At 37.4% G+C, this 16,828-nt stretch overlaps 2 protein-coding genes across 3 annotated transcripts; both read left to right on the top strand.

The window, feature by feature from the left end:
• Positions 1–3: 3 nt before the first annotated feature.
• On the top strand, positions 4–3,542 carry pim2 (Pim-2 proto-oncogene, serine/threonine kinase). The gene is made up of 7 exons (XM_057356581.1): positions 4–249; positions 512–612; positions 705–755; positions 1,326–1,552; positions 1,647–1,816; positions 1,908–2,084; positions 2,177–3,542. Exons 1-7 carry the CDS (start codon positions 186–188, stop codon positions 2,323–2,325), a joined length of 939 nt encoding a protein of 312 aa, XP_057212564.1. The 5' UTR covers positions 4–185; the 3' UTR covers positions 2,326–3,542.
• Positions 3,543–7,184: 3,642 nt separating this feature from the next.
• Positions 7,185–16,757, top strand: slc35a2 (solute carrier family 35 member 2). 2 transcript variants are annotated; one of them, XM_057357272.1, is made up of 5 exons: positions 7,185–7,430; positions 9,413–9,595; positions 9,984–10,135; positions 10,306–11,000; positions 15,543–15,878. In XM_057357272.1, exons 1-5 carry the CDS (start codon positions 7,364–7,366, stop codon positions 15,631–15,633), a joined length of 1,188 nt encoding a protein of 395 aa, XP_057213255.1. In that variant the 5' UTR covers positions 7,185–7,363; the 3' UTR covers positions 15,634–15,878. The 2 variants fall into 2 exon arrangements, with proteins under 2 accessions (XP_057213255.1, XP_057213256.1); XM_057357273.1 differs by lacking the exon at positions 15,543–15,878 and adding an exon at positions 15,891–16,757 and having other exon boundaries at positions 7,187–7,430.
• Positions 16,758–16,828: the final 71 nt, after the last annotated feature.

Here is a 16,828-nt window from a genome sequence, read left to right as displayed (position 1 = left end):
TGAATCAGTCGGTGTGAGAGAAGGAACGGTCGCTTAGTTACTCACCAAAACTGCCACTTTGGAATTTAAAACAATAGATATCGACAAACAATAACAGACGGATATGGACGTATTTTGCTGAGGGGGTTTAGTGTATTAGCTGAAATTAACCTTTCGCTGTTTTTAGAGTTAACTGCTTATTAAACATGTTGGACAAACGCATTGTGGATCTGCGCTTGGATCAGCTGGAAGACCCGAGAGCAAAAACTGGTAAGGGTTTTTTTAAATACTGAACAACAACACGTAAGTTACAAGTGTATTTTGATGTAAGATAGGTTTGAAACGGTTTTAACTATATTATAACGTATAACAAGTGAACGTTACATGAATTTAAACGTATCAAACTACTGGGTGTAGTTCAAGTTTTAAATGAATAGTTCAGACACATTCGAAACAAATCACATATGTTCTTAAATATTGTGTTATTTCTTTAAAACTATTGTGTTGACCGTTCTGCTGTGGTTATTTTCAGTAAAAGAGCCCTTTGAGAAGCAGTATACGTATGGAGCGCTTTTGGGCAGTGGCGGGTTCGGCTCCGTGTTCGCCGGGCAGCGCATTTCAGACGGCCAACAGGTAATAAAGATAATAAAATTCAAATAAAGCATATGCAAAACGTGTTATCTTATAAAGCCTCCTCCAAATGATTCCCTTATTATTTACTTCAGGTTGCTATTAAACAAATATCCCGTGACAGAGTTCAACAATGGGCAAGACTGGTGAGTTATGTTTGACTTTTTTTTTAAATACATATTTCTTTGTCATATTCTGTCCTTATCTATAAAGTGAGGGATTTCGTACAACATTAAGTTCACTGGGAACGTTAATTTTAAAGATTTGAATTCAACATGAAATAATGGACATAGAAGTAACAGTGCCCTCTACTGGTTTGTTTTGATTGTTCCGGAACTCATCGTCCAAATACAGAAAGTGACGCAGTGATGACGCTACGGATTTTTCAAAACAACTCGAAAGGGAAACTTGGTGGATTTTCCCATACGTGTGACAACAAGCTTGATAGAAGAAATAGATCTGACACACATGATATATTTGGTTTCAAAACATCAGTGCGAGTATTTTAACGAGTAGGTCGTTATTAAAAATCAAAAGTTCCCCTTTTATGGGGGGGTCAAAACAAACCTTGGGAGAAACCCTAGATATACACCTGCAGTACCAAATGACGAACCTTTCTACAGAAGCATTATCAAATTATTCTGTGTTGTTAATGTAGAATAAGGCTACAATGAAAATATAAACTTAAAATGTGTCTTTTTTTCTGCTCCTCACAGCCTGGTGAAGTAAACATGGTCCCTATTGAGATCGCTCTTCTCTTGTCTCTTGGAGGAGGGATGGGGTCAGTACCCGGTCATCGGGGTATCATCAGGATGTTGGACTGGTTTGAGGTGCAGGGTCAGGGTCAGGGTTACCTTATTGTGTTTGAAAAACCCCAACCCTGCCAGGATCTTTTTGACTTCATCACAGAACGTGGAGCACTGGAGGAGCCTGTTGCACAGAGGTGAGTAAAAACAAAATGCTTATTTTATACTTGCGTTCTTTTTTGTTATTAAATTAGAATATTGATTAAAATCGCGCTGTTTTTGTTTTTTAAGGTTCCTTAAGCAGGTTATTGAAGCCTTGCAGTTCTGCCACTCCAAGGGCATTGTGCACAGGGACATCAAAGATGAGAACATCCTAGTTGACACTCGTACTGGTGACATCAAAATCATCGACTTTGGGTCTGGTGCTTTACTGAAGGACCCAATTTACACTGATTTTGAAGGTAAGGGAGCTCTAAGATAGTAATGGTATGACACGAGTTCAAAATGGAAGCTTTCCTGGTATTTAATGCTCATTTTTAAAATTATTTTTAGGAACCAGAGTTTACAGCCCTCCTGAGTGGATCCTTCACCAACGTTACAACGCCGGTCCACTCACTGTGTGGTCGCTGGGCGTGCTTCTATTTGACATGGTGTGTGGAGACATTCCCTTCGAGAGGGACGCAGACATCATACAGGCCACTCCAAGTTTTACTAAACGCATTTCCAAAGGTGAGTTCTCAAATATCACCTCATCTTGCAGTGACAAAGGGATGCTGTGAATAAGACTTGGTACTAAAGAACTGTATTTTCTTGTGTAACAGAATGCCAGTCTCTGATTCGCTGGTGCCTTGCATACAGGGCAGAGGATCGGCCAACTTTGGAGCAGATTTTGCATCATCCTTGGATGATGGAGAATTCGGAAGACATTGTAGATTTGCCAGGGAAAAGCAATATTAAGCCAAGCCTTTGAATCCTGAAGGACTTTGGACTTGTTTAAGGAATTCCATATACACTGTTTCATTTTACACTGGACTTCTTGAACTCTAGTTACTGCCTTCTGGAAATTTCCTAATTTATTCGTTTTGTTTGGCCGACTCCTCGTTTTGTTTCATATGGACCTGGGATCTACAGTCTACGTCTAGAATCCCCAAATTTAGCCCTGGATTGCTGCAGAGTTCTTTTATGAATAAATGCTTTCAACATCCACAGCCTGCATAGTACCATGCAACCCTGGGACTGGATATTTTCATTTATATTTATTCCTGGTTATTTATTTTGACAGCCGTATACTAACTTATTTTTGCACTCTAAGATTTTTGAGATTTCAGAAGCAGTAAACTGTTCCTCTGTTTTGTTTTTAAGTTCTAACTGACTTAAGAAATGAGTGAACTTTAGTCCATCAGCCTATGATGAGACCTGGTTTTACAGGTTTTCATTGTACAGTGACATACTTTCCCCGTTCTAAGGGGTGATAAAAAGACTTTGGATCTTGTTTCCAGTCAATTGATGGAGCACAACAATAAATTAGCCTCACGTGGATCCGTTTCCATTGATTGACACACACTCTCAAAAGGAAGCACAACAGAGTAGAAACATTCCTGTTGATCCTGTTTACTTGGAATGAACCATTTCGCTAGTTAGATTCCTGAAATCTTTCAGCCAGCTGGCTTTTGGTTTCTGTCTGCACTGTTTGTTGTCAAGGCTGTAACTTAAAAAAAAATGTTGTCAGGACACTTTATTTCAAAAGATCTATAGATATATATCATTTGCTTGGAAAGATGAGAATGAGTGTTGATTAATGTCACGAGGTCTTTAACCACTAACCTAGCATCTGTGTTTGCTAAAAGAGCCAAACAAACTTTTTCTAATTGTTTGATTTTGTCAACACCAAAGAATGTAACTGTCTTGTTTGATGTAAACATTCCCTATGCAAAATGTCTATTTTCTGTTTAAAGGCATACTGCAAAACAGCATTTTTTTGTATAAACACTTTAAATTTGCTACGAGGTGTTATGTGGAATTTGCTTTGGATGTGAAATGTGTTGCCATGTTTACAAATTTTTTCCCGATTCACGTCTGTTCGAAATTTAATTTCTTAACATGTTTCAAATGTACTGGAACTGGACCTCTGCCAACATATTGTTTAATGCACCCATTAAAACACTGGGATATTTTTGATATTGTAAACAGTGACGTTTTTCTTTTGTTTTTGTTGTGAGAAAAATCCTCGCAGTTTGGCTTGGGTTGCAGATCTGATGCAAATACTTGTGTATTGATTGATGTAATGTGGCACTTGTCACGTGATGTTTAATTTAAGAGATTATAAATAAAATACAGTATAGATGTGAAAAGTCTATATTAAAAGAAACATCAGCTGTCTTGTCTTTCAAATTCAATGCGCAAAAAGGGTCACTAAGTGTGAATAGTGATCATAGTTGCTGCTAATTAGTAATAGTTCCTGAAAAAATTTGTATGGGAAATTTTGAACAGGGTGCTCCAGTCATGTAGTATGTCTTGACAAGACAAAAACTATTTTTAACTTGTTCACATGCCTGTAATGCTTTGTTCTGCTTTACCGTAAAGACAGAACAAACCTGCCCAGATTACCTGAAACTAATAAAGCACCTGTCACAGGCTGGCCTTGTTAACCACCAGACATGTTGATCAGATGTCAAGTCAAGATATTTTTATATGTAAAGTGCTTTTCTTAACGCACATCATTTGAAAGCAGTTTGGCAGGAAAATGATGTTTTCACTGTTGAGCAGCTGAGTGAGAATTCCTTAAAGCTGTAATGTTTTTGGCCCCTGTTAGCAACCAAAGTCAACCCATACAGACTATACACCATTGACATAATGTTATTTACTTAGCAAGTCGTCTTTTAACAGATAAACTAAAATATAACACATTTATACCATACATTTGACAGGAAATTGTACATTTAAAGGTTGAATTTGAAAGTAAAATCACTGAGATGTGTTTTCCAACACATTCAAATGAATGGCACTTATCCTTGATATAAATAGATAGGCCAATGAAGATTCAGCTGGGTAATGCTCATACACTGTGGTAATGCTGCCCCCTAGTGCACTGCCCACTGTGGACATTTCGAGACTTCAAAAGTTCATCTGCTTGTGTTTTTTGTTGCTTGAATACATTCTACAACACAAACAAGTAGAGAATCCAGAATACGGTAACCTGTGGTTCAAGCACATTTAAAAGTTAAGCCATAAAATTATCAGTTAACACAGTCATAGATCTGTGAGGAATACATTTAAATTAACAAATAAAAAATAATTATACAGGTGCTGGTCATATAATTAGAATATCATCAAAAAGTTGATTTATTTCACTAATTCCATTCAAAAAGTGAAACTTATATATTATATTCATTCATTACACACAGACTGATATATTTCAAATGTTTATTTCTTTTAATTTGATGATTATAACTGACAACTAATGAAAATCCCAAATTCAGTATCTCAGAAAATTAGAATATTACTTAAGACCAATACAAAGAAAGGATTTTTAGAAATCTTGGCCAACTGAAAAGTATGAACATGAAAAGTATGAGCATGTACAGCACTCAATACTTAGTTGGGGCTCCTTTTGCCTGAATTACTGCAGCAATGCGGCGTGGCATGGAGTCGATCAGTCTGTGGCACTGCTCAGGTGTTATGAGAGGCCAGGTTGCTCTGATAGTGGCCTTCAGCTCTTCTGCATTGTTGGGTCTGGCATATCGCATCTTCCTCTTCACAATACCCCATAGATTTTCTATGGGGTTAAGGTCAGGCGAGTTTGCTGGCCAATTAAGAACAGGGATACCATGGTCCTTAAACCAGGTACTGGTAGCTTTGGCACTGTGTGCAGGTGCCAAGTCCTGTTGGAAAATGAAATCTGCATCTCCATAAAGTTGGTCAGCAGCAGGAAGCATGAAGTGCTCTAAAACTTCCTGGTATACGGCTGCGTTGACCTTGGACCTCAGAAAACACAGTGGACCAACACCAGCAGATGACATGGCACCCCAAACCATCACTGACTGTGGAAACTTTACACTGGACCTCAAGCAACGTGGATTCTGTGCCTCTCCTCTCTTCCTCCAGACTCTGGGACCCTGATTTCCAAAGGAAATGCAAAATTTACTTTCATCAGAGAACATAACTTTGGACCACTCAGCAGCAGTCCAGTCCTTTTTGTCTTTAGCCCAGGCGAGACGCTTCTGATGCTGCCTGCTGCTGACCAACTTTATGGAGATGCAGATTTCATTTTCCAACAGGACTTGGCACCTGCACACAGTGCCAAAGCTACCAGTTCCTGGTTTAAGGACCATGGTATCCCTGTTCTTAATTGGCCAGCAAACTCTCCTGACCTTAACCCCATAGAAAATCTATGGGGTATTTTGAAGAGGAAGATGCGATATGCCAGACCCAACAATGCTGAAGAGCTGAAGGCCACTATCAGAGCAACCTGGTCTCTCATAACACCTGAGCAGTGCCACAGACTGATCTATTCCATGCCACGCCGCATTGCTGCAGTAATTCAGGCAAAAGGAGCCCCAACTAAGTATTGAGTGCTGTACATGCTCATACTTTTCATGTTCATACTTTTCAGTTGGCCAAGATTTCTAAAAATCCTTTCTTTGTATTGGTCTTAAGTAATATTCTAATTTTCTGAGATAGTGAATTTGGGATTTTCATTAGTTGTTAGTTATAATCATCAAATTAAAAGAAATAAACATTTGAAATATATCAGTCTGTGTGTAATGAATGAATATAATGTACAAGTTTCACTTTTTGAATGGAATTAGTGAAATAAATCAACTTTTTGATGATATTCTAATTATATGACCAGCACATGTATTAGTCGCAGCCGATAGCCTCGTGGGCAGTGCTCAGATACGTGGCGCAGTTGCGCATCGGGCGACCCGCGTTCGATTCCCGTCGCGTGGTCCTTTCTCGAACCCACCCCCTTCGCTTCATGTCCTCTCTATCACTAAGCTTTAAAATAAATAAACAGATACATTTTGTATAAAATGTAAAAATATTTAAAGTGCAAATACGAACAAAAGCTTGGAAACGGGTTGCAATGGGGTTTGAGATACGTTTTCTCTTGTTTGGTGGGTGTGTCAAGAATTTCAGCCCAATCAGCAGCAACATGTGTATAACCCACGCGGTATTAAAGCGACAGCTCGCACAATGGGAAGTAAATTTGTTTACAAATGTGTCTGCTGCAGCTCGGTATACGCAACAAGTGAAGATATTAGAATACATGTAACGTTATTTTACAGTATTAAACACGCATTTATACCGATTTCATCAGGCTCCGAAAATTCTTCAAAAATAACTCAAAGAATGGCCTTCTCAGCTGCCATAGTTCAACTCTTGCGTCATCACAACAGCGTGTTCAATATCGCACCACCGTTTACGTTTTGTTAAAATTTATGGAGACGTTTTTTTTTTTCAACTTAATATCTCGCCTGTTTTTATCATACAGTGTTTTTATGTATGCTCTTTTCGTTCTTTTCTTTTTTTGTATTTAGAATTTGTCCATAGGAAGGAGAAGAAATACATGTTTTTTTGTTTTTTTTCCCTCTTGTTTCTTTTCCTCTTTGTACGGTCCTCTGTTGGATCTTCATTTTCAAGATCTCCAATAAAATAAAATAAAAATAACAGTTTATGTTTAAAAAACGTTTTGCAACGTTTTGTCGTGGCTCAACGCAGCCCAGAACACGGACCCCTGCGTTCCGCTGACTGACGCTAACAGCGTATGTGATTGGTCGCTTCTCTCACAGACAGTAACAGCGCTTGTTACTGGTCGCTGCTCTCGCTGACGCGACCAGGGAAATGTTTTTTTGGGGACGTCAACACTTTTTACGTTTTTTTTTACTGTGTCCGAGAGCCGTTTGATGGAGCAGAGCTGGGGAAGTAAAAATTAACCTCCGTTATCATCACAGATCGACCGAGAAGAGGAGTTTGAGAGGAAAGAATCAGGTCCATGTTCGACGACGATGGCAGCAGGTAGAGAAAGTCCAAACAGAAGTGAAGATAAAACATCATCTCACAGACAGAACGAGGGTAAGAAATGCACACGTTCATTATTTGAGATTGCAAAAATACCTATGTTAATGCCATTGGTTGCTTTCTTAGTGTCACGTTGCTGTGGCTGTCCGATTAAATGCATGTCATTCTAATGACAGTAGAAATCAGATCCGCATAGAAACAGTACTATGGTAACTATAGTTACCATATGGTTACCATTAGCTTAGAATATTGCTTAGATTCACCGAGGACCGTTACTGTACCATGGTAACGTCTCAGTACTTTTGTATGACCAATGTTACAAATACAACGTTGCAACTTGTTACCGCCTAAGAAAAAAAGACCGAGATCACACATTCGCCATAGTACCTGACCTGTAATAGTTTGTACCACAGAATACCATGCAAATATACCCCAGTAAATCACTAACATGGCGTCAAAGTGCAAATCCGAGACCAAGTAGTAAAATAAAAAACGCATAGCATGTCTCATCAACCTTGAAATTCATTTTCAGTTTATTTTCCCCCACTTTTTTCGGATTGGATGACTACACATTCCCCATTGTTGGCAGAAGTTGTATGTAAAGCTCTTTCAGTTATCAGCGAGTATAGAAAGGGTTGCTCATAGACTTTGCCTGTCTGTATCTTACCCACAGAAGCATTCATTTAACCTTTCGCAGTTTTTTTACAGGTGAATTCAGTCCATAGTGTAATGCTGTGGCAGCAGGTGTATGCTTACATCACATGCTTGGCATGGAAAGAATTGAAATGGCTTGGGTGGGACCGCAGACAGTTTAGGTGCAGGCACCAAGGCATTCTTACAGAGAACAAAAGACCCGCAAAACAAGATCACAGCTCGTTTTCATAAGGTTGTTTTTATTGTTGTCTCCGTCTGCACACTTGAGGCCGTCCTGTATGTAAAATCTGCCATGGTTTGGTGATATTCATAGTGACTCTAATATTTACACACTACAAAAATGACTTTCTTACTTAGTCTTCTTTTCTTGTTTTCCAGTAAAAATGTCTAAACATTCTAGAATCAAGATGCATTTTCTTGATGAGCAAACTGACCTAAGAAAACAAGTCTAGTTTTTAGTCAAAAAATATGAAATTTCAGCGAATGTGTGCTTAAAAGAAGCAAAAAAATCTGCCAACGGGGTAAGAAAAATAATCTTGAATTAAGGTTTACCTTTTTCTTAGTCACTCAATTCAAGATTATTTTTCTTACCCCATTGGCAGATTTTTTTTTGCTTGTTTTAAGCACAAATTCACTGAAATTTCATATTTTTGACTAAAAACTAGACTTGTTTTCTTAGGTCATTTTGCTCATCAAGAAAATGCTTCTTGATTCTGGAATGTTTAGACATTTTTACTGGAAAACAAGAAAAAAAGACATTTTTTGCAGTGCATGAAAATAGTTTTTTTTCATTGATCAGTATTTCTAACTTTGATCGTGTTTTACTTTGTAGTAACTTTGCAGTATTATTTCAGAATGATTAAACACTGGTTTATCTGCAATAATAAATGAACCTTATTGGCATAAATATGTAACGCACAGCGTAACTGCCCGTGTCCTGATTGGCTTGTTTGCCAGGAAAGTTATTTTATACCATGTATCCGTGTGAATGAATGAAGCATCTGTATAGAGGGGTGTTGCCTCTTGAGTAAACACGCTTCTGCTGTCAGCTTATGTGGGTGTGTCTTAAACGTTCACTAGCTTCATTCATAGGAGTGTTTTTCTGACATCTAAAAGCTCAGAAAAGTTAGCCCGTTTTTCAGGTTTTATACCTGAAGTAAGTCTTAACAGACATAATTGTGACAGTAAAGAAATGTTTGTGTGGCGGTCAATGGAGCAACTGTGGCATATTATCATTTACCAGTTATTCTTCAAATTGAACGCAATTTGGTCTTCCCTTATTGACTTCCATTGCAAGTGCATTACTGTCGATGTTATTGTGTTTATTAAAACAACATTAAACGTTTATTTTGTTAAATGAATTTCTCTTGTCTCCCACGCAGTTAACAGGAAGTTGAAGTACATCAGTTTGGCGATTCTGGTGATTCAGAATGCATCGCTCATCCTCAGCATCCGTTACGTGCGGACGTTGCCGGGAGATCATTTCTTTACCACGTCAGCTGTGGTCATGGCAGAAGTTCTCAAAGTTCTCACCTGTCTGGTTATAATTCTCATACAGCAGAGAGGTGTGTTGTTTATTTAGTTTCTCAATCAAAAGGTTAATGATTAAAAAAGTAATATCGCTTAGTATAACTCCAATATCAGGCGGTCTGTTAATAATTAAATGGAAAGTTATGACTCGGATGGAGTGATACCAGAGACATGAAACTAGGACATTGTTGAAGAATTGTTTATGATTACTGCTATTACTGAAGTTCCTTTTTGGCACAAAGCAGTTGTTGTGTTGTTTACAGTAAATTAAGGATGAATCAATTCGCAGTGGTTAGGAAAAAATGTAAAAAGCACTGTACCACCTTGTGTAGATGACTGGGTTCATTCTTTAGGAATCAGTATTGTCCCGCTTTCAGTAGTTTGTTTGTGATTGGTGTTTTTTCTTGTTTTCCTGCAATACAGGTAATGTAAAGAACTTTGCAATGTTACTGTACAACTCTATATTCGTGCAGTATTTGGACACACTGAAGTTAGCAGTTCCATCCCTCATCTACACTTTACAGAACAACTTGCAATATGTGGCCATTTCCAATTTACCAGCAGCCACATTCCAGGTGAGTCTCTTTTCACATTATCGTATTGGTCGTTTTGGTAAGTTTAGTTGTTTTTTTGCATGTTACATTACACGTTGATGTTAGCATCGGCCTGTTCGTTTATCAGTTGACACATCTATCAGTTTGTTCGATGTTTGTTTTCCATCGTACTTTTCTCCCTTTTTCTGTAGGTAACATATCAGCTGAAGATCTTGACCACAGCATTGTTTTCTGTGCTCATGCTGCGGAAGAGCCTGTCTAAGATCCAGTGGATCTCTCTGGTGCTGCTCTTCGCCGGCGTGGCCATCGTCCAGGTGGAGCAGGAGAGTGGAAAACAGAAGGAGACTTTGACCAGCCCCAACCAGAACTACTTCAAAGGCCTGGTATCAGTGGTCATCTCCTGCTTATCGTCAGGGTTTGCCGGCGTTTACTTCGAGAAGATCCTGAAGGGCAGCTCGGCCTCGGTGTGGATAAGGAATGTGCAGCTCGGGATCTTCGGAATTCTTTTGGGTCTTCTGGGCCTGTGGTGGAGCGACGGAGCTGCCATCGCTGAGAAAGGTTTCCTGTTCGGCTACACGTCTCTGGTGTGGGGCGTTATTTTTAACCAGGCCTTCGGCGGCCTCCTGGTGGCCGTAGTTGTAAAATACGCGGACAATATTCTCAAAGGCTTTGCCACCTCTTTTTCCATCATCGTGTCCACCATCACGTCCGTCTACCTCTTCGGTTTCCACGTGGACTTGATGTTTACGCTGGGTGCGGGATTGGTCATTGGAGCCGTCTACATGTACAGTCTCCCCAAACCGAACACCGGCGTTTCCAGCATTAGCACGACTTCATCAGAACACAGCAAAGGAGGCGACTCGGAACTGGAAGCTTTTCTCCCAAAGTCAGTGCTGGTGAAGTGAAATAAATCGAGCCACCTACCGGCATCTTTGTGTCCTCTTCTGCATCTCCCATTAATTGCTCTTTACCTCTGACCCTGGAAGTCCTAACACTCTCCACTTCTATTTTCCTTTATCTCCGCTTCTGTTTCCCATTTCTCTCTGCTGCTGTGGGGTTTTGATGCCGTTTTCTCATAGAGCTGAATTGTCTGGCGGCTTTGGTGCTTCTGAGGACACTAAACCATTCAGTTCCTCAAGTGTTCACAGATTAGATCATTCATGAGCGCGGCTTCTACGCCCTAATTTTAGTTGAGTTAAGGTTTTGGAAAGCACAAATCAGAAAGATGTAGATTGAGGCTGCAATGTGTTATATATATATTTTTATACCAAAAACTGTGACATTCTGCAGATCCATTAAGCACTTCTGTCCTTCGTCTCATTTCCCTGTTTGCCTTAAAGGGACAGTTCACCCCAAAATAAATCATGAATTACTCACTCTCCAGTCGTTCCAAACCTATATAAATGTATTTGTCCTGTGGCTCAGTGGTTAGAGCATGGCTAGCAATGCCAAGGTCATGGGTTCGATCCCAGGGGATTGCACATAATGAAATGTATAATACAATGCAATGTAAGTCGCTTTGGATAAAAGCGTCTGCCAAATGCATAAATGGAAATTTGTTTGGTTGAACACAGAGAAAGATATTTGGAAGAATGCTTGTAACCAAGCAGTTATTGGACCCCATTGACTACCATTGTTGGAAAAAATGACAATGGTAGTCAAAAGTGCCCCAGAACTATTTGCTGTCCTACATTCTTCAAAATATCTCCTTTGTGTTCTACAGAACATAAAAAATTATAAAGCAAGTTTTCCTTCTACTATGGCAGTCAATGTGGTCTAAGAACTGTTTGGTTACAAACATTCTTCCAAATATCTTTCTCTGCGTTCATTAGAACTAAGAAATGTATACAGATTTAGAACAACTCGAGTGTGAGTAAATGAGGACAGAATTTTTATTTTTGGGTGAACTGTCCCTTTAAAAAGCATTTTCCTGTTAAACAGCTTTGGTACACCAGGGTTTTTAGGATGAGATTAACAGGAACATTAGCATACTGAGCAGAAGAATTTCTTGATATTGTAGGGCTGTTTGGAAAGCTAATGGATGACACCTAAAAATTCATATTTAAGGCAAATGTGTCTGAATCAGATTTTATTAGATATTATTATTATATCATTAAATTGTCACAACTCAAATCATTATTTTCCTGTAAAGAGGTTTCTTTATGTAAAATAGAAAGGATTTAAACTTGTATTTAAAAAGCATATTTTTTAGTACTTATAATACTTTAAATGTTTATCAGTTCTAATAGAAATCTATTTTAATTTCTTTTCATTTCTGGGGAGTTCTTTTCAGGTTTTGTAAGATTTATCCACTGGTAGAAGAGAAATAAGAAACGAATGCTGAAAATCGATGTATATGTCCACCTTGTTTACAGTTATAGAATATGAAGGAAGGAAAACATGGCAATACCTCATGAGGTATCATTTTGCGTAGTATAACAAAGAGGTCTCGATTCATTCTTAGCTTTTCGCAGCAATGTGTTGCATGTTTACTGAGTTCTGTCTCATATTATGTGATGTTGGGATGTTATACAAGCAGTAGAATACTTAATATCCAGTTATATCAGTTAATCTCAAACATTTATCTCCTACTTTCCCAAAATGTCAAAAATAAACACTAAACTTATATCATGCTACACCGTTTATAAATCTATAAGTCCAATATCTAATGACGTACCCCAGAACCAGTTTGATAGTTGCTGTTAAGTTGGGAATCCTTGCTTTATCACCTTTATCTTTGACAGTTTTAACATGCAGATTATTCTGTTTAAGAACTGTCTAACCTGGTCATTTTCTAATCTAATGGTACTGTTTGGGCTGTTTCTCTCCCTCGTGCATACTGTATCTGTATGATACTGTCAGTTTGTCTGAGGGGGACCAGTTACGCCGTGCCTTTTTTATCACCTTGTGACTGAATGGTAGTTACCAATGTTAATATAGTTCTTACACTGTATATAATATCAAATATATCTTCTTTTTATGACGCAAACATGAATCGAGGTTTGTTGGTTTGTCTTATGTTATGTGTTGTACAAATCATTTTGTTCAAATACTTGATACAAATATGAAATATGCCAAAATTGTTCCTGGTAAATCCCCACACACTTTAGGAGCGCATACTGGTATCAAACATTTGAATTATTTTGGAGCGCTTTCTGTGTGTGGAGATGGAAAGGTGATGGAACACACGTTATGGGTTGGTGAAGTGTATAGTATACTTTTATATTGCTCTTAAAGGGTTAGAATGCATGTTGGATATCTTTTTAAAAGGATTTTGTTTAGCGCTGCTGATGGATGATGTTGGTTGGTTTCTTCAATATTTTGGACGAAGAAATGGGGTGGAAGTAATTCCATTAGGTTTTTTTGCTTGTTTACAGAGGCCATCAAAACTGCTTGTCATTGGCACTAAATCATTTTTTTAGTCAACATAAGCTCAACATAAACATAGTTTTTGGATAATGTCACATAGGCTGCGTAGACTATTGGATAAAATGGCTATTTAGACTTTGTTTCAAACTCTCTAAAGCTGACCTCAAAAGTGGCTGCTGCACACTGTTTCATAATCCAATCAGCTCAGTGGATAAAAATCCCATCCATTCTTTTTTTTACATTACAATAATCCTGTTTCACAGAATGTGTATGTGGATGTATTTAATTCCAACTTGTAGCATTGTTAGTCCCTGAATCCTTACAGCTTTGAAGGGGGCTTCAAGTTGATTGTCTATAACATCATTTAAACATCATCATTATATGTTTTTTAAAGTCATTGTCTGAAATGTATGAGCCCACGGCCTCAGGCAGCTACAGTGATTGTGTGTGATGTATGTTATATAGATATATATGAGTATGTCTGTCTGTGTGTTTGGGGATGAGAGAATCTACTATAAGCCATATTCTGACACAAAACGCCTGTGTGCAATGCTGACCATTATGTAAATCTTTCATGTTTGTTAATGGGAGATTTTTATGATGATTATGAACAAGCATGTGGTTGTATGTCAGAACATGGCCCAGAAAAGACCTAATTCATCACCGTGAATACATAGGTTTACAAAATATGGGAAACAAGTGCATTCTGGGAAATCCAGCTTTACCATGTAAACTGAAGATATTGTCTGTGTTTTTTCTTCATTGGTGAATAGAGCAGATTTTATAACTCTGGCTGAAGGTGTTTGCATGTGGAAATACAGAACATTGCACATGAGATTTGTTTAATTTTATGTTCTATGACAACTGTCAACATGTCATACTATAATTGTAGAAATAGACTGCAAAGATTTTATAACAGCTGAAAAATCATTAAGTACAGCCTCTGTTGAACTCTGTCTTTGACACTATGATAAATATTGTAAATAGTCTGAAAAATACAGCCCATGTGGCTGATTTCTTATAGTGGCCTCTTTCTTGAGGTTAATAATAAACATGGAATAGAGAATAGAGTTTCTGTTTTTTTGGTATGAAGTGAATCTTGTATGTGTGTGTCTGTATCGAACAATTACACAAATTATAATACAAAATACAAATACGTAAAGCTAATGAAAATGTGAAGGTCACATTTTTATTCCAAAATTATTATTTTTTTGCATAAAACAATAAAGCCCATGGCCCATAAAAGTTATTTGCATATTGTCTATTTTTTACATTTATGCATTTGGCAGACGCTTTGAAAGCGACTTACATTGCATTATACTATACATTTGTTTCAAATTATGTGCAATCCCTGGAATCGAACCCATGACCTTGGCGTTGTTAGCACCATGCTCTAACCACTGAGCTACAGGAAAGCTAGAATTTTTTTATGTTTCAGCATTTTTTTATATTCTCGGTGATTATCCCTTTTATTGAATTAGACGCACTATAAAAATAATACAATTTCTGTCTGTTGTTTTTTGGAGCGATATTTATGTCATGTTCTTAAAGGAATAGTTCACCCCAAAATGAAAATTCTGTCATCATTTATTCACCCGTCGTTTAAAACCTGTTTATGACTCGGAAGAAGATATTTAGCAAAATATCTTAAGATATCTTAATATAAGATATTTAGTCTCAATGGTTCAATAAAAGTAAACGGGGTCCAATGTTGTTTGGTTGTCAACGCTTTTCAAAATATCTTCTTTTGTGTTCTGCAGAAGAAAGAAAGTCATACAAGTTTGGAATGACATGATGAAAGAATTTAAATTTTTGAGTGAACTTTCCCTATAACAGGCCAGAGTATTAAAGTTTGCAGAGCAAACATAAGAGCAAACATATAAAAGAAGCTAACAAGCTACAAATGTAAAGTTACTTCATTCATATTCCTAAAGTTCTTTGGTATTATGCTTACATCATTGAGCGTTCAACTCGTTAATCATGATTGGCTGGTTGTTCTCACTGTAAAATCCAGTTTAGCTTTTTAAACGCATTCAGTCAAATGTTGTGTTCTGTACAGACATTCAAACAAGAAAAAGGCTTTTTTGGGGCACATGCTGACATCAACCACAACAGGTTATCAGAAGTGGTTTTGCACAATGCCTGGGTGAGAACACTAACAATTTGAAAAAATCCTTCATTTTAATCTCGCTAAACAGTGTGAATGCACACCTCTCAGAATATATTTAATTCCTTTCTGTATAGCACACACAGACTTACATTATGTGAGCGGCTCCATGTGTGTACACTGTATAGTCAAGAATTATATAGCCCAAAATGATATTATATGGTTCTTCTTGTTTTATGCTTTAGCTAAAAAATTAATGAGTTTTTCTCTCTCTCCCTCATTCTTCTCTGTTACGTTTAGTCCCAAATTTTCAGGACAGAAGAAAGGAAACTGATATATGAAACGTCTACACGAGAGGAGATAAGAAGAACACTCTGTGACTGAAGACCAAGGCTGCTGCCCCATTTTCTAAACAAAAGATCCGTGAGGGATACGTTTCAAAAGCATTTGTTATGATGACTGAATTAAACTCTGTAATCTGAATCTCTAAATTATGAATCCTTACTGACTTTATGGAATCTCATTAGCATACCTCACTAATGTTATACATTGTTATACCAGTGGTTACACTGTGACTGACTGAAGTTATAATACTAATGTGATCAGCAAGGCAGCTTTATGTTTTATTTGCAGGAACTGAAAAAGAAAGAAATTGTAGGCTATTATTATGCATGTGATTTAGTAGCCTTATCAAATCTTGATTTCCAAAGGTGCTGCCTTATTATGAAATTGATTTTCATTAGTTTACAGTTTAACAAAGTGTTTTGTAATGTGTTCATTGGCATTTTTGATATGCCTTGGGTTCTTATTTATTTCAAATGCAATTCAGGTGCAAATATATGTTATATACACTCTTTTGTGAACTAAAGTACTTTGAAAAACTACGTTCTTGTGTGCAAGATCAGAAGGATTCTGATTGTTTAGCTTTTTGTTTTATAAGCGCCCTCTGCTGGACAGTCTTAAATGTCTGTCAAAAATAAACCTTCGTGCATGTGTCATCCTGTTAAAAATATCATTTCAATATTTTTTTTATTTCTACTTTGGTTTGCATTCTTATGAATCATAACACTAATAAGTAATAATGTTTTGAAATGTACAGTAACTATTTTAGTAATAATAATAAACATGTTTATTTTTGTTTTATAGACTATGTCTAAACGTTTATTCATTTCCGATGTCAAATTATTGTACTAATTTTCATATGGTTGTTTGTGTTTTGAATAAACATTATTTTGGAA

The sequence above is a fragment of the Triplophysa rosa genome, linkage group LG17, assembly GCF_024868665.1.
Source record: "Triplophysa rosa linkage group LG17, Trosa_1v2, whole genome shotgun sequence".
NCBI classification, from domain to species: domain Eukaryota; kingdom Metazoa; phylum Chordata; class Actinopteri; order Cypriniformes; family Nemacheilidae; genus Triplophysa; species Triplophysa rosa.
Note: the sequence above shows the minus strand (reverse complement) of the source record. Positions and strands in the feature narration are given on the sequence as shown.